The sequence below is a fragment of the Epinephelus fuscoguttatus genome, linkage group LG21 (assembly GCF_011397635.1).
Source record: "Epinephelus fuscoguttatus linkage group LG21, E.fuscoguttatus.final_Chr_v1".
NCBI lineage: Eukaryota > Metazoa > Chordata > Actinopteri > Perciformes > Serranidae > Epinephelus > Epinephelus fuscoguttatus.
Window position 1 is genome coordinate 2,619,653 of NC_064772.1, and position 18,910 is coordinate 2,638,562.

Consider the following 18,910-nt stretch of genomic DNA (forward strand, 5'->3'; position numbering starts at 1 on the left):
ATTCAATCAGTGTTAGAATCCATTTTATTCATTTTAATTTTCGAATGTATTTTACTTAACTTTTATTTTATTTCATGCTAATCTTCAACTTTATTTCATGTTTATCATCTTATTAATTTGTTTTTTATTTGAATTTACATTTGTTATTAAATAAATGTTACATTTTATTTTATTTTTTGTTTTTCTAATTAATATTACTTAATTTTGTTTTACTTAATTTTATTCATTTGTTTATTTGATATATTTTTGACTTTGTTATTTAATTAATGTTACATTTTATTTTTTTCTGATATATTTCATTTTATTCTTTTATCTTACTTTATATCATGTAATTTCATTTTAATTTCGTTCATTTTCCTTTTTCTCTTTCATATTATTGAATTTATTTTACTTTACTATGGGTTGCTTTGTCTGGTCTCTCCCTGACTTAAAAAACAGCCTACATGAGGATTTTGGCCTTTATACGGCGCCGTAGAAGATCGAAGATCGTCTATTTAAGAAGACTCTCGGCTGTCATATAGACGCCGAGCTGTTTGCCACGTTACCTTACGTTACGCGAACTGGATTCTGAAACGTCCTCAGAGTGAGCTCTCTCCACGCCTTTCACCTCCTTCCGAAAAAGCAAAAACAACATCATCGTGCTGAAGAAGTTGACGGTTAACAGAGGTTTAACGGAGATTTAACGGATATTTCGGACTGCAGAGCTCTTTGTCGTCGAGTCCTCTGACATTAAGGTAACTGCAAAACAGATTTAACAGCGTCTGGTGGCGTATTGAAAGAGTTGTCACAGCGAGACAAGCTTTGAAGCTAGCAGCTGCCAAATCTTAACGTCAGCTAACATTAGCTCAACTTTACTTCCTCCAGATGTTAGCTATTAGCTAACCCCAGTTATTAGAATTAGATCAAACTGCGTTACCCGCGCCGAATATTCTCCATAATTTCTCTAATTACATGTCTAGTTAAATGTCAGCCGGCGTCACTGTGCAGTAACGTTAGCCACCGTCGCTTTTCTGTTTCATATAATGTTACAGTTTAGTATTGACAGCTAACTAAAGTTAATCAGCAAGCAACATGTTGTTGAGACCACTTAATTGCCTGATGCTTGTGATGAATGATGTCCTATGACAGACAGTTACAGTAAAACACACAAGAAAACTCTCATGACATCCCTTTACAACATTTGGATTTAAAACATACTAAGAATAGTCGGAAATAATAGAGAACCAAAAGGTTTTAGGGTGCGACTATAAATCTTTGACTTGAGCACTAAGCCATGCTGGACTTTCTGAAACCAATATTTGTGAGTAGGGCTGCAATCATCAATTAACCTGACCAGGATTTGCAAGATTAATTGATTATCGTTTGGTCTGTAAAATGTCAAAAATAGTAATAATGTCTATTCTGGTTTCTCAAAGTCCAAGGAGATGTCTTTAATTGTCAATTTAATATAAATCAGAGAAAAGCAGAATCTTCGTATTTGAGAGGCAACAGCATTTTGTCTGCCATTTTTGTGTGAAAAATCACTGTAGGATTAATTAATGATCAAAATAGTTGGCTATTTTTTGTTGATTGACTAACCGACTTCTGCTTTTTTAGCATCTCATGATGCAGGGTTCCTCCTTTGACCCCTTGATCCCTGGGTGGGCCCTGACCCTCAGGTTGGGAACCACAGCCTTCAGTTGATGAGTAGAATGTCAGCAGTGTAGCTGAGTTGGTTGGAGTTTGTCTCTGCTCCAGTTTCCTCCAGCAGAAATGAGTCACTGAACTGAGGAAACAAAACTCCAGGGGGGGAATTCCTCCCACAACTTCTTTCACTTTGTCTTCTCCTCCTCCTCCTCCTCCTCCTCCTTCCTCTGATTGTTCTGTCGTTGTTTTCAGAGGTGATGGCGGAGCAGAACATGGAGGCAAAGCTGAAAAACCAGCTGAAGCAGGAGAAGATCCAGCTGTGGAACCCTCCGTACACTGATGACAACAACCAGCCAGGACAGCAGCACATGCAGGTCAGTCACAGGTGGACCAAATACTCTGATGTTTTACTACAGTAAAAGTACTGAAACCACAGTGCAGAAATAATCTATTACAAGTAAAAGTCTGTCATTGAGAACTAAAAGTATTAGCATAAGAACGTACTTAAAGGACAGGTCCATCTGTGTTCTATCCAATGTTTTTCAAAGGGAATCTCCCACAGCTGTTACCAAAAAAGCACTGACGCAGGTTACATCACTGATACTTAAAGGGATAGTGCACCCAAAAATGAAAATTCAGCCATTATCTACTTACCCTCATGCCGAGGGAGGCTCTGGTGAAGTTTTAGAGTCCTCACATCCCTTGCAGAGATCGGCGGGGGGAGCGGCTAGCACACCTAATGGCTGACAGCGCCCCAGACTAACATCCAAGAACACAAAATTGAAACCACAAAATATCTCTAACATGCCCATCCGTAGTGATCCAAGTGTCCTGAAGCCGAAAAGTTGACGAAAAGTTGTTTCGAAAAATGTCATATGAACTCTGTTTTTAGCCTCACTGTAGCCTGTAGCTCTGACTGCTTCTCTGTGCTCCGCACTCGTGTGCGCGCTTGCGCAAGACCAGGGTGTTCGGGTAAAAGAGGTCCCTGCAGTTACAAACACCAATATGAACATTCCAGGCGGGACCAAGTGACAGGATGGGAGAGGGGGGTGTTAACAAATCAGTGTGCATGTTTAATAATGGTTATTAGGTTTATTTGTATTTTGGGGATGTAAGTAGCGGTAGACAGCGGTAGTATTTATATTCTATATGTTAAATACAAAGGAGACAAAATATGTGTAAATACCAGTTCATGGAAGGGACCGAATGGCAGTGTGGTGACACAGTATAAAAAGCGCCAGCTTCAACCTGTCTGCGTTGCTGGTCAGATCTTTATGCCCTGTTCACCTACCGTGTTTGTTTGCCACTGTGGTTCCAATAAACAACCTGCCTCCACTTGTCATCTCAGTGTTCTGTTATATCCAGCTGCGAAACGGTCATTCTAACAATGACAAATCCTTAATTACAATGGTTCCATTCAAAAGTGGTGGAAAGGTGGACTGGTTCTCTAGATAGTACCAAGGTTCCAAGAATCCGGAATGGAACCGGTTCAAGAACCAGAGCTTATTTGGTGGAAAAGGGGTATTAGCAGTTACTCATATATATAGGGCTGGGCGATAAATCGATTTTATCGATTAATTCGAATTTGCAGTTTAGGCTGATTTGTTTTAATGAAGATCAAGTTTCTATTTAAAATCCGCCACCGCCGCTCCACGCTGGGCTCCCGTAGTTCAGAGTGGGCTCACCCCTCCCCCCGCGCGCTTGATACACAAACAACATGGCAGCGAGTGCTGAAGAACTCGTTCTCAAGAAAGGGAGCAAGTTCTTCAGCGCTGTTGTGTGCACACTTGTGCCTGTGTCTGTGCTCACCTGTGTGTGTGTGTGTGTGTGTGTGTGTGTGTGTGTGTGTGTGTGTGGGCGCGCGCGCACATCAGGGCCGAAGTCCGCCGTGCGCGACACAGAGAGCAGAGGAGGATTTTAGACGTGCACCGTGTAGGGACAGAAATGACATGCCGTTGTGTAAATAAGATAAATAAGTGTTACCAACACCAAGCTGGCAGACCCCCGAACCGTAGTAAAGGGACCTCCGAAGACCATTAGCTCCTTCAGCTTGTGTTAGCTCGTTGTGGCAACAGCACAAAAACAATGGGACTTCGTCTGCGTTAAAGAACGGCACTTTATTTTCAGCACTGCAGGGATGATGCACGGCCTCTCTCATCAGTGTCTGACTTTTACATAGGAGGGAAATAACTCAAAAACAGCATGCAGAACTGCGTAGGCTTCTTCACTGTGGCTGCTCCATGTAAACAACATTGCATATGTTTCACTTTCTTCCTGGGGCGCATCCGTCTGACGTCACACACCACACCCTGCGCACTAACGTCTCATACCTCCTACATCAACTACACACATACACAGCTCCACACACACACACACACACACACACAAGCCACACACATCAGGTTCAGCCTGTAACATAAGGGTATTTAGTTTGTTTAATAAAAGGACAAGGTATAGACCTGGGGCCTGTATCACGAAGCAGGATTAATGTCTTAGCGAGGTAACTTCAGGGTTAACCCTGGGTTTTCGGTCTCACGAAGCTGGTTCAGTTCTTATCGGGGTAGATCACCATGGTAACTTACTCTGAACGGCTATCCTGCTCCGGAGCAGGGTAAGTTCAGGGTTGAATCTGATCCTATAAAAAGCACCACCCACTGGCCAATCAGCTGTTCGGAAAAAAATGACTCCGCTGACAGAAATGCAGCCCAGTCATGACGGGAAGTTTAATTAATTTGATTGATTTTGATTTGAAAGTTTAATTTGAACAATAAAAAAGAAAAGAAAGCAACAACAACAGACAATGAAAAGATTGTTCAAAAAGGAGTGGAAAGAAGTCGAACTTTCATCCCATCCCTTCATAAGAAAGAAACTGATAATTTGCAGACACTTAATAGCACCATTAATTAGTGCCAACATTTTGTTTTGTTGGAGGAAATGATACCTGTTAAAGATAATGGGCCTAACTGACAGCTTTGCTGCTGGAAATGTGGAAAGTAGCCTATCATGTCTACACTTCATGGTGTTTGAGGGATTTTCCTTTTTGTTTTTTAAAGAGGGAGACTATGTATATTTTTGCGCAGCTGTTAATTTCTAACACAACTCAATATCAGGATGATTTTATTCAGACTATCAATTTGGTGTTGATATGATTTAATTGTGGCATCAGCTTTAAGCTTTATTGTAGCATATATAACGTTATGACAAAGAAGACCAATTTATCAGACGCAATGATGTTAGACGATAATACACGCAATTCATCTGCGCAGCATTGATTTCATGGGATTCAAGGGTGTGATCAGTGTCAGATGTACAGGTACAGGTACTGTAGCTACTTGAACCAGTGATGAGTAATTTAACCTACACATCATTTTATTTGCTACCTTGTTTTGTCTTGATTTTTCCCTCTCTCCTCCTCTATTTCTTCTTTCATTACTCGTTTTTTTTTCTTCTCTATTATGTGATTTCATTGATGTTTTGACAGGGGAATTTCTTTGATAAGCTTTTAGTGGCTTCTAACCTCTCCGGCACTTTTCTTTTTTTAATCTTGTAAATTTTATACTGTCTGTTTTTAACATTATGTGCAAATAAACTAATCTAAACTAAAACTAAACATTATTCATCCCGTTATGCGTTGCCACGCATGTTTCTGTGAGGACGCTCAGTGATGCTGCGCTTCTCTCATGATTGTGATTGGTCCGCTGCGTGCGCGTTCACGGCTCTTGATAAAGCAACCCTGGGTTGAGTTACAGAGTTGATATCCAGCGTCGTGATACCGATTATCCTGATTGCCATTGTTAGGGTTAGTCAACCCAGGATAGGTCTGGGTAACCCAGGAAAGGTTGATCTCGCTTCGTGATACAGGCCCCTGTTCTATAGGAAAGGTAACCTTAAATGACTTCTGTTGTGATCCAATATGATGGTAGGGGAAACACTGCCGTATGATAAGAAAGGGGTCCGGTGGAAAGCGATCACAGATGCAGTCGCCATGTATATTGCAAGAGATATGGTGCCCATATATAGGCTACCGTGGAAAAGCTGGGGTTTATTCACATGCTGAAAGCTTTGGACCCCAGGTATGTGCTACCAGGCCGCAAATATATATATATTTTTTTTAACTAGGAGGGGGAAAAAATGATTTAAATCGTGAATCGGATTTTTTGTGAAAAAATCTGAGTTTTTTTTTTTTTTTAGGCCATATCGCCCAGCCCTAATATATATGATATTTCTGTGTTTGCTGTTATTGTCAGGAGCTGGCAGAGCGCTACGCCCCTCTGCTGTGTCTGCCGGTGCAGGAGGTAGGAGGCGCTCTGGAGGCGATCAGAATGCAGGCAGTGAACAGAGGGAAAGGAAACAAGATGTTCAGAGAGACAAACGTGGCCACGCTTGAGCTGCTGCTGCCCAGACACTGCAGGAAGGTGGAGACACTGTAACCTCTTCCATATTCTATCACAAACAGCCAGGAAATAAAGTGAAGAGGTGTATGTGTATGTGATGAAGTTGTGACTAAAACAGGAAGTAATAACAGGTGTGTGTTTTTTTTTCAGGATCCAAAGACAAAGAACCGGCTGAAGACGAGACTGGATGTGCTGGTTCAGGAGGTGGTGGACAGGTAGTGAGACACAGATCACTTGCATTGTTGTTACTCATCATGTGTTAAGTGTGTTTGTTCCTCTGCTGTAGGATTGGAGAGGAGTACGGCCTCAAATATATCAAACTGATCCTCAATGGGAAAACTTTGTGTGTAGGTGAGTTCAGATGCCCTGCAGGTCAAACACACACACACAGACACACAGACACACACACAGACACACACACACACACACACACACACACACACACACACACACACACACACACAGATTCATCTGATATCACAGTTAGATGAGAACCACATTGATAGTTTGGTTGGACGGTGTGTTTAATGTGCAGACCAGAATCTGGACCAGCAGGGTGTGAAGAACCATAGTAAGATGATGGTGCTGAAGGTGAGTGACGCCGAGTGGAAACAGCTGAATGAAGAAGAGGAGGAGAAGAAGAAGAACCAGAATGAGAGCATCCAGAGGACCCAGAAATGTTTCCAGATCCTGTCAGAGAGAGGTCTGTCTGTCTGTCTGTCTGTCTGTCTGTCTGATCAAACAATGTTAATGTGTCAGGAGTCATCATGTCTCTGTGTCTGTCAGATGGCAGTGAAGACACCGTGCCTTTCCTGGAGATTGGAGACCAAAGCGGAAACCCACTTAAGATCCCCCATAAGTTGAAGAAGGTACAAACCATCTGCAGTCATATTGGCCCTCATACAAAACGAACATACGACAGAAAACTGTGGGGGGGGTTATGGTCATTTACACAAAAAGCTTGACATTTATCAGTGTGGACGTGAGCGGAGTCTACGACCAAATCACACGTCAGGTCTCAGCTTGTGTATGCAAGTTTGAGTATTCATCAAAAGAACATCTGTCCAACTGTTCAACACAGGAACATATCACCGATAAAGTGAAGAATGGATTCAGTTAAATTCCAGCAAATTATGTAAGCAAAAATCACACCATCTGTAAAAAGGTTTAGATGAAGAGAGGATGGCTTCTACAACAGGACAGTGATCCTAAACACACCTCAAAATCCATATTGCACTACCTCATGAGGTTCAAGCTGAAAGTTTTGCCATGGCTCTCACAGTCCCCCGACCTAAACATTGTCAACAATCTGTGGGTAGACCTCAAAAGAGCAGTGCATGCAACTAGAAGCCTTTTGCAGGAAGAATGGGTGAAAATTCCCCAGACAAGAACTGAAAGACTCTTAGCTGGTTACAAAAAGTGTTCAGAAGCTGTGATACTTACCAAAGGAGGCACTGCTAAGCACTGACCATGCAGGGTGCTCAAACTTTTGAGTTTCCTTTTTTGTCATTTTGAAACTCTAAAAAATCTAAATTAAAAAGAAATGTTTCATCTTAAACTGCATGCCTTTTGGAATCCAAGTCATCTTCTACTTACTTTACTCACAGTAAACAAAATTTCGACCAGGGGTGCCCAAACTCTTGCATGCCACTCTAAGTATAACTATATCACTATTATATAATATATAGGCCAGTAGTGTTAATATACCTAGGCTGTAGTTCTGTACATACCATGGATTATTAATTATATATTCCAACCTCAGCTGGAGTTTGATTTTCCACTGCAACACTGTTGACCGCAGCAGTGATTTCTTTTCATAATGAGTTTTTCAGACCTCCTTTGATGAAACTTTTCAGGATGATAAATAGAACCAGTTGGTTAAATTGGATCTGAGATGTCAGCATTTCCATTTCTAGTTCAGAGAATTTTCTCTTCTTGGCTGTATTACACCTCTCCATGTCATAAACTCTAGGGGCAAGGCCTCCAAACCCAGAATATATTGGGAAATTTAAACGAGTTTTTTCAGCTGCCACAATGCTTGATCATTCCTAAGCTATGATTGGCGAGGTAAGAACATTTCAGGATTCACACATGATCTGTGCTGGTTTTTAGATTGATAAACGAGGGCCAATGTGAACAGTAGTTGTGAGGATGAAAGCAGAGGCAGATTGAATAAATGATGACGTTCAAGACTGTGACTGGAGCCTTTTGAATCACCTCTTCTTTTTCTTTTGCACCAATCAGCTGTTTGTTTATGTTACACATATGTTCACACCAGTGGTGGAGTGGTTACTGATGAGGTAGGTGTACTACTAGGTAGATAGGTAGGTTTCTGATGAGGAAGTGGGCATACTCTCCTATATATTACAGTGACTTTTTAGCTGATAGGTGGGTATACTGTAACTGTAACTGTGTGTGTGTGTGTGTGTGTGTGTGTGTGTGTGTGTGTGTGTGTGTGTGTGTTCAGGCTCTGATCCTGGCCATGGGTTTCCATGAGAAAGGTCGCTCTCTGATGAAGAAGAAGCAGTTTGACAACGCTCTGTGTCACCTGCTGCAGGCTGACCAGCTGTTCAGGTACTGTCATCACACTCTGACATCACACCTTCACACCAGGAATGGACTGAATCACAGTGTTTGTTTACAATAACTTGCAGGTAGAAAACACCCAGCATCACAAACAAAAAATGAAATGGCACTGAGTAAATGCTGCCTCAAATGGTACATTATATTTAGAATATTTTCACGGTGTTACCTTGCTGTCAGATAGCCTTTTCTAAAGCCACCAGACTCCACTGACAAATACCAGTCATTTTACTTAGCAGAACACTGAGTTGCTGGTTTACTGCTGCCTCCATCAGGTAATGTGTAAAATAAAGCGGAGGAAATATTCCAAATATAGGGTACACTTAAACACTGTTGATTTTTTTATGTTGCTAAAATATATTTTACTGCGTCCCCATCTACAGCAGTACATTGTTTAGCTTCCATGCAGGTAGATTTGGTTTATCAGAGATGATACATGAACATAAAATAAGCGTAGCAGAAATGTCAGATATGTTTAACTTTATATTTTTAAATGTTGCACTTACAGCTGAAAATGACAATAGAAATAAACGAGTTGCAGATTTTGTATATCTCTGAAATTCAAATCAATCGTCAGTTGACTGCCAGGAAGTGATTGTTGTTTGCAGGGCGATGTCACAGTGATTCAGTCTATAAGAATAAAGAATAACACATTATATGTAATTTACAGTTGTGATTAGGGCTGTTACTTCTTCCAAAAATCAAGGTTGAACAGATTTGAAATGACATGCAAAGAAAGTTGTATTAATATATATCAGAACTGCATATTTTATTAACTATTCAGTATAGCGTAATGCTGAACTAACTTCTAACATACCAGCTAAAACAGCTCTCTTTTTTTTTTTTTTTTTTTTTTTTTTTTTAACCCTGATCTGAACCATCTAATGTGGAGTATCTTCTGATACTGAGTCCCGATCTGATACTTCTATTTTCCTATATAACACAGCTGTACAGTGCACACTTTACCTTCTTTAAAGTTATTAATTTCAATCTAGTGTATATGCTTTACAATTTAATTGGTCTCCAATGCATTAAAGATTTCCTCCATCCAATCCTTTAATATTTTTACTTGTTTATTTATTTATTTTTACAGAATATAGTATAGAAGCACAAACCCCCTTTGTAATCATTTTGGCCTTGTCACTGTTTTTTTGGGAATCCTGTGGGTCATAGCTCCACCTTTGTAAGACACGGGAGAGATGCAAGGAGAGAAGAAACAAGGAAATATGCTTTTAGAGCAGTGGTTTTCAAACTTTTAGTGCCCAAGACACACCAAAGGGTAAGCCAAAATCTCAGACGCACCTGTATTTATATCTGTGCACAATAGCATCTATAATGTGTGTTACCACTTCTACCACGGCATAAGACAATAAAAATAAGAAAAAATAAGACAGGTAGCTTTCATGATACTGTCTACTGACAGTTTTCTTTTGGTGGTAGGTCATCTTTACTGGAGCTTTGTTGTCATTTTCTCAGTACAATAAAGCGATCCATTGTCCCATTCACGGCTTTCTTCTTTTAAATGTTATCATCCGTCACACTGGCTGTCAATCAGGGCTTTTAATGTGTCACACACTTATAATTCCCACATGCGTATAGCAACAGATAGGTTCCCCGTGGAGGTTTTTTAAGTTAAACACACAGTACACCATTTGAGAACCACTGCTTTAGAGAAATGAGATATTGTTTCCTCTGAAGCGTAACCTGAAGTGACGTCTGTTTCTGATGATGGTGGCAGCTGATTACACATGGATCAACTATCAGGAGGCTTTATAGGTTTTATTAGCAGCTATAGAAACTTTAAATGGACTTTGTGTCTGCACAAACATTATGTTTCAGAGAAAAATTAAATTCTGTAACTCATCAACCTGATACTCGTGTGGTCAGCCTCACGTTTGACTGACTGGAAATGACAATCACAGATGTAAAAATGTTTCTTGCAGGCAGACACGCTCTCTCAGACTTTGATTGTATCCATTATTATATCCATTATTAAGTTGATGACAGAAATAACAGATCGTGAGGGGAAAAATCTTTCTAATAAATAAAGAATGTAGTTTGTGGTCCTTGTCCTGTTCAAGTTTTTTAACTTGATGGTGAAACAGAAAACAAATAAGATATAAAACTTATAAGTGACAAACTTGAGTTTAATCTCGTAGCTGTTTTCACTCTGGTATGAAACTTCACTGATGTACCAGATCAGTCCGATCAGTACTGTGCTGTCCAGTCAGTAACTAATATCCAAGGGGTGTGTCGATGGTTGAAAGACTTCTGTGAAGGCTGCACTTGTATATTCTCACTTCCCTCTCCCAACCTGATCTCACAGAAATACGTGAAATGACCACGACCTCTTAACACCACATTCCGTGGTGGCAGCATGTAATGGGTTGAAATTACGTGCTGCCACCACGAAAACAATGCCAATGTAAAGTCAATTAGAGTTCTCTCCCGTGGTGGACACACAGATTCCCTGATTCAGTTACGTCACGTCAACCTCGTTTTCCTCAATGATATCTTTAACATTCCTGTATACACACAAAATGCGGAAGTGTTCTTGATATTAAAACGGCAAATATATTCCTCTGTTATAATTTCCCACCAGTAATAATAATAATGATAATAACGTGATAGTTTGGCTGTTCTAGATATTTGTTATAGCCTATTCAAATATTCAATCCCAAAAACGCCGTTTCTAGAGAACTTGCTAAAATATCTGAAATGAACCATCATGCCTACTTTTTCTTAACATATTTCATCTAGGTGCAGTGTCATTACTAGTTCAACTTTACTAGACATTTGATATATTCAGCAGATCTATCTTTTTACGACCCTGTTTTACAACAAGCTGCAAAAAACCTACCGTCCCAAAAACGCAGTTTTTAGAGTACTATCTAAAATAACTACGATTAGCCAACATCCTTGCTTTTTTTCTTAACATAGTTCATCTAGGTGCAGTGTAATAACTACTTCGGCTTTACTAGATATTAGATTTATTCAGTAGATCTATCTTTTTATGACCCTATTTTACAGCAAGCCGCAAACAAACCTACTGTCCCAAAAACGCCGTTTCTAGTGTATTAGCTAAAATATTGAAAATTAGCCGACATCTTTACGTTTTCTTACCATAGTTCATCTAGGTGGAGTATAATAACTAGTTCGGCTTTACTTGATATTAGATATATTCCGTAGATATATCTTTTTACAACCCTATTTAGAACCCTACTTTACAAATCAGAAGAACTAAAACTATGTTGCTGATATGTATCAAACTGCATGGCGTGGTCCCAGGGAATTGTAGTTTTTTTAAAAATCTAAGTGTTTTTCCCAGATTTGGAAGTTGTAAATACTGAATTGAGAGTACAGTGTGGACTTTAAGGGGATGGTAAACACATTTGTGAAATCAGATTTTAAATATCTAATTTCTAAATGGGTGAAAATTAATTTTATCCATATTTTATCCATATCTGACAGCACCCCCAGTTGTTGACTACACTCACATGATAGCTGAGGTCAAGAGCTCTCTATAACAGTTGGTCCCATGTCTGTACCCTTTTGTTGCTGAGTTATAAGCCCTCAAACATGCACTGAGGTCAAGGTTCAAAGGTCAATGGCTGAAAGCAGGAGCCATGTAGAATCTTCATACTGACATATGTTACTCTCCAGGTTGAGACCTTTCCAATGATGTATTTGGTTTAGCTCTACGACAAAGTTTAGTTCATTTCATTTTCAAGTTTTTTTCATTTTTTGGACACAAGCCATGCCAGGTGTAGTTTCAGAGAGCACTTTGAAGGCCCAGTGTATAAAATGAGTTTTGTTTGTTTCTTTGCTTGTTTTTTTTTTTTTTTTTATCTTTTTTACTGTAGATAGTTACTAAAATGAGTCATCCTCAGACAATACAATACTACTAAAAAGTAAAACCAATAATAACAATAATGAAATAAGCAAAAATAGTATCAAAATTATATTGAAATTTTAAAATCTATTACAATACAGAGTGGAATGGCAGCCTAATAGATAACTTAGATAATATTTATTATTGTTTAGACACTTTATTATTGCTTAGATACTATTTAGCCTATTATTGTATTTACTTTTAGCATGTTCTACTTTTGAGTAATTTCTGAGAAGTTATGATAAAAAAAAAAAAATAAAAAATTACAGACTATAGGAGACAACCTCTTCGATGTCTCACGTCAATTAATTAACACTATTTGTCGGCTTTTTATAATGCCTTTTTTTTTTTTTTTTTTTGCTGCTGCTGTCTCCAGTTGAGAGTGGTGATTTGCTAAATACATTCTACAATAATAATTAGATTAACATTTGGTCTATAATACTGTTGGCTATATTACGCATTTTAATTAAAAAAACAGAAGAATAAAAGAAATAAACACCAAAATAATTACTTTTTTTTAATTGATACTCCTCTCTGACACACACACACACACACACACACACACACACACACACACACACACACACATTGAACACGCGAATGAATGAATGAATGAATGAATGAATGAACATTGGAAGTGGTTCAGCCACAGTCCCGCCGGCTGGCGTGGTCACATTGAGATTACATTTGTTTTTTATTACTAACAAAATGTTTTATATTGACCGTATGAATGGTTTCGTTTTCAAATAAATATTTGGAAACGAAAATATGCTTTGGTGTACTTCTACAGAGTTTTGCAATATGTATATAGCCTACCTGTATAAAAATGTATAATTTTCAGCAGCGGTTTGTGTGACAGCTGCCATGGTCGGAGGTATAACCAGCGGGGTAGCCGCTGGTTCTGTGGCGTTGGCTTGGGGTCCGCTCTCTGGTGGAGTGGAGGGTGGACGGGTTGCCAGGGGCTCCATGTGATGGTGTTTCCTCTCTGGTTCTTCCGTGCTCAGCCTTATTTTTATCTTCTTATTTATTTATTTATTAGTGGCGTTTGGATTCAGTTACGGCAGACGGATGGCAATCTGATATGGAATGAAGCCCACAGACGGCAGACGGCAGCTACAAAACAGTAGTGGAACACACCCCATCCGCCCACAGCACAATGCTCTTAAAGCCCTACGCTATCAAATGCTGGCAAAATACATTTATTTTATTTTATGGCCTTGACATTAACCTGTCATATTGTTGAGTTATCAAGGACACTTCCGCGTTTTTGTGTGTGTACAGGAATGTTAAAGATATCATTGAGGAAAACATGGTTGACGTGACATGATTGAATCAGGGAATCCGTGTGTCCACCACGGGAGAGGATCCTAATTGACTTTACATTGGCATTGTTTTCGTGGTGGCAGCACGTAATTTCAACCCATTACGTGCTGCCACCATGGAATGCGGTGTTAAGAGGTCATGGTCATTTCACGTACAGTACAGGCCAAAAGTTTGGACACACCTTCTCATTCAATGCGTTTTTTTTATTTTCATGACTATTTACATTGTAGATTCTCACTGAAGGCATCAAAACTATGAATGAACACATGTGGAGTTATGTACTTAACAAAAAAAGGTGAAATAACTGAAAACATGTTTTATATTCTAGTTTCTTCAAAATAGCCACCCTTTGCTCTGATTACTGCTTTGCACACTCTTGGCATTCTCTCCATGAGCTTCAAGAGGTAGTCACCTGAAATGGTTTCCACTTCACAGGTGTGCCTTATCAGGGTTAATTAGAGGAATTTCTTGCTTTATCAATGGGGTTGGGACCATCAGTTGTGTTGTGCAGAAGTCAGGTTAATACACAGCCGACAGCCCTATTGGACAACTGTTAAAATTCATATTATGGCAAGAACCAATCAGCTAACTAAAGAAAAACGAGTGGCCATCATTACTTTAAGAAATGAAGATCAGTCAGTGCGGAAAATTGCAAAAACTTTAAATGTGTCCCCAAGTGGAGTCGCAAAAACCATCAAGCGCTACAACCAAACAGGCACACATGAGGACCGACCCAGGAAAGGAAGACCAAGAGTCACCTCTGCTTCTGAGGATAAGTTCATCCGAGTCACCAGCCTCAGAAATCGCAAGTTAACAGCAGCTCAGATCAGAGACCAGATGAATGCCACACAGAGTTCTAGCAGCAGACCCATCTCTAGAACAAGTGTTAAGAGGAGACTGCGCGAATCAGGCCTTCATGGTCAAATAGCTGCTAGGAAACCACTGCTAAGGAGAGGCAACAAGCAGAAGAGATTTGTTTGGGCCAAGAAACACAAGGAATGGACATTAGACCAGTGGAAATCTGTGCTTTGGTCTGATGAGTCCAAATTTGAGATCTTTGCTTCCAACCGCCATGTCTTTGTGAGACGCAGAAAAGGTGAACGGATGGATTCCACATGCCTGGTTCCCACTGTGAAGCATGGAGGAGGAGGTGTGATGGTGTGGGGGTGTTTTGCTGGTGACACTGTTGGGGATTTATTCAAAATTGAAGGCACACTGAACCAGCATGGCTACCACAGCATCCTGCAGCAACATGCCATCCCATCCGGTTTGCGTTTAGTTGGACGATCATTTATTTTTCAACAGGACAATGACCCCAAACACACCTCCAGGCTGTGTAAGGGCTATTTGACCAAGAAGGAGAGTGATGGAGTGCTGCGGCAGATGACCTGGCCTCCACAGTCACCGGACCTGAACCCAATCGAGATGGTTTGGGGTGAGCTGGACCGCAGAGTGAAGGCAAAGGGGCCAACAAGTGCTAAACACCTCTGGGAACTCCTTCAAGACTGTTGGAAAACCATTTCAGGTGACTACCTCTTGAAGCTCATGGAGAGAATGCCAAGAGTGTGCAAAGCAGTAATCAGAGCAAAGGGTGGCTATTTTGAAGAAACTAGAATATAAAACATGTTTTCAGTTATTTCACCTTTTTTTGTTAAGTACATAACTCCACATGTGTTCATTCATAGTTTTGATGCCTTCAGTGAGAATCTACAATGTAAATAGTCATGAAAATAAAGAAAACGCACTGAATGAGAAGGTGTGTCCAAACTTTTGGCCTGTACTGTATTTCTGTGAGATCAGGTTGTCCTCTCCACTAAAAGCCTCCTCTCTCCTCGACTCCTTAGAATGCATTAAATGAACTGCGACATGCCTTAAGATGGTGAGTCTCGAATGATTTCCAGGTCAAGTGATTGAAGATAGAGGATAGGGGAGTCAAGGTGGGATAATGGGATAAACCCAGAATCTCTGATGGTGTCGCAGCTCTGATCCCAAACTCACTGAGTGATGGAATAATATAAATGAGCAACCATCTTTTTTTATTGTCTCAAAATGTTCCTTGGACCACCTTAAACCACATTTTCCATTGTGGACCAGTAAATTTAACTTAACATGAATAAGTTTAGTGTCACCTGAGTTCACTGAGAGGACAGGAGGGCGTACAGCAGGTGAAGCTGATAATGCATTTTTAGAAGGCCCTCTGCTGGATCGCAAGGCAAACTACTCCAAGCAGTATGTTGAGTTTATAGACTTGACATTTTTTTTCTTTTAAAGATATGTTTTAGGGCATTTTTGCCTTTAATTGATAGGAAAGCTCAAGGTGAAGGGAGAGAGAGAGAGAGAGAGAGAGAGAGAGAGAGAGAGAGAGAGAGAGAGAGAGAGAGAGAGAGAGAGAGAGAGAGAGAGAGAGAGAGAGAGAGAGAGAGAGAGAGAGAGAGAGAGGGGATATCATGCAGCAAAGGGCCACAGGTTGTAATCAAACCCGGGCCGCTGCGGCAACAGCCTTGTACATGGGGCGCCTGCTCTATCCACTAAACCACCGACACCCCATCCCATTTTGAATTATAATGGCAGTTATTACAGTTTGAATATTGACTACAGTTCTGTTGGTTTATCTATCTTTTTTGTACCAAGCTAGACTCATGTCAGACAAGATGAGAGCACCTTTCAAAGTAAAAGTGCCTCTTGTAAAAACATGTTGGCGCAGATGAGGAGCGTGGAGTTAAGATACATGTTTTTCTGTGTGCAGTAAGGTCGGCTCCACTCTGCTCAGCTCGGTGGATAACTTCGCTGTGCTGCAGCTGGACATCGTGTGGTGTTACCAAGCTCTGGAGGCTCTGTCCTGTCTGGATGACGGCAAGAGTCGGCTGCAGAGAGCCGAGGACTGTTTCCTGCAGTGTTACGGAGAGCAGAAGCAGAGGCTGCTCATGATTAAGGTCAGACAACTCACATAGAGACAGACATGCAGTTAAATGTTCCTAATCGCTGAGCTGACCTCTTCAGATGTCTCCATCTGCCCCACAGAGAGATCCAATTTGTTGTGATGTAAAACACAGAGAAACAGAAAATCTGAGACAGTGACATTGATTCATGAGTGATGTCAACATTCAATCAATTATACAAAAGTTCTTAATTGATGTGGATTAAATTTAAGGCAATCAAATATTCTCATTAGAACAATTTTTTTGTAGATTTGTGGATCCTTTATTATCAGCTGAACGAGTTTATTTTGAAAGAGTTCATTACAGTTTTCAAAACTGTTTATTTTGAAATGTTAAAGTGATGCCATGATGTGTGAGGTCCAATTTCTTGTGTTATTATACTACTACAATATGGTTTTTTTGTTATTTATTTTTTTATTGCAAGACAAAGGACAGAACAATACAGGTATGAGACAGAACATAGAACGGGATATGAAACAAAAAACAGATTACAAAGCAACATGAATAACACAAGTGGGGGTCAATTTTGTCACATATAACAGTGTGCATGCGAGTGTGTGTGATAATAATAACAGTAATGATAATAGAAAGTACTACTGTTGTAAAAGTAATTAAATTAAAAGAAAGAAAAAACGTAAAATAATAGTAATTATAATAGTGGACAAAAGGTGTACCATTCTTTATATAAAAAGAAACTGAGTAAGCACCACCCAGACCAGCGGGCGTGAAGCACAACTGAAATCCCAGAAGCGGGTCAACAGGACTGATTAGTCAGGAGGATGGGTAAGTCAGGGTCAACCAAGGTTGTTTTTTTTTTTTCTTTGCTTTTGCTTTTCTCCTTTTCCAAATTCTTTTTTCCTTCATTCTCCCTTCTTTTTCTCCCTTTCTATCTTCTCCTCATCCTCTCTTTTTCTTTCATGCTTCTCCTCCGCTTAACTGATTGGGCCAGCTGTGGGTTGCTCCCAGACCTTTTATAGGAGGGGACTGGCCCATTGGCCCCAGAACCTAAGGAGGGTGTCTGTGTCTTAGGAGTTTACAGCGAGGGGAGTGCATGGTAGACCCTGACTTCATTCCCCTGTCCCCAACCTCCTCCGGAGAACTCACCATTGTACCCCCAGCCACCAGAGATAAGGCGGCACACCCCCAACACCTTTAATCTGCAGTCAGTTACTTTGATAGTCGATTAATTGGTTTGAGTAATGTTAAAGCGGAAAGAGAAAAGAAGAGGCAAGAAAGAAGAAAATAGCCCCCCTATGAATGTATGTGTATATGAAACAGATTTGAACCGAATGTAATTTGTGGACAGGCAAAAAAATAAATAATTAAAATAAAATAAAAAGATAATAATCACAGTAAAAATAACAGCAATGATAGCAATAGTAATGATGGTAAAGGTAATAACAGTAAAAAAAAATAACAGTAGTAATGCTATAGCAATTTCCAAAATAATAACTGTAATGAGGCATAAACATAAATAAATACATAAATAAATTAATTCATAAATAGATAAATGAGTTAGGAAGAAAAAAAAGGAATGATCAAGTAATTACATTTGTAAGAAATCTATGAGGGATTGCTAGATGGGTTCAGGGTCTATGTTTGTATTTTGGGAGGAGGTGTATACAGTTTCTGTTGGGATGTGATCCATGAGTAAGTTTTTCCAGTGAACAATGTGAGTAGTATTTCTTGATTTCCAGTTCATGAAGATGGTTTTCTTGGCGATAGTTAGGGCTATGAGAAGTAATCTGCTGTTTGTTTGTTTCAGGTTGATTGATGATATGTCTCCCAGAATGAAGAGTGAATGGGATAGTGGCATGTGGCAGCCCAAGAACAGGGATAGTGTGTTTGTGATTTCTTTCCAGAAGTGTTGAATGTGTCTGCAATACCAGGTGGCATGAATTAAGTTATCCGGGCTATTTTGAGTGCAGTGTGAATAGATTTCCGGCGAGAGCCCCATTTTAAACATTTTTTGCCCAGTGAGGTGAGTTCAGTGAAGTGTCCTATATTGTGTGAGTTGTAAGTTGGCATTTTTGTCATGAAGTAGATGTTTTTGCAAATGTGAATCCAGAAGCTGGCATCAGGAGAGACTAGTGTTGTCACGATACCAAAATCTTTGTTTCGGTACTGATACCAATATGAATTTCGATACTTTT

General features: G+C 39.9%; 1 protein-coding gene across 2 annotated transcripts in view; it reads left to right on the forward strand.

Moving 5' to 3' along the window:
* The first annotated feature begins 583 nt into the window (after positions 1-583).
* nub1 (negative regulator of ubiquitin-like proteins 1) overlaps positions 584-18,910 on the forward strand; it is a 65,942-nt gene continuing 47,615 nt past the window's right edge. For both annotated transcript variants that reach the window (XM_049565774.1, XM_049565775.1), the window contains exons 1-9: positions 584-734; positions 1,879-2,000; positions 5,874-6,041; positions 6,171-6,235; positions 6,307-6,371; positions 6,556-6,723; positions 6,807-6,889; positions 8,488-8,594; positions 16,565-16,751. In XM_049565774.1, coding sequence (XP_049421731.1) covers positions 1,884-2,000; positions 5,874-6,041; positions 6,171-6,235; positions 6,307-6,371; positions 6,556-6,723; positions 6,807-6,889; positions 8,488-8,594; positions 16,565-16,751 — 960 coding nt within the window. In that variant the 5' untranslated portion in view covers positions 584-734; positions 1,879-1,883. The remainder of the gene's footprint in view (positions 735-1,878; positions 2,001-5,873; positions 6,042-6,170; positions 6,236-6,306; positions 6,372-6,555; positions 6,724-6,806; positions 6,890-8,487; positions 8,595-16,564; positions 16,752-18,910) is intronic.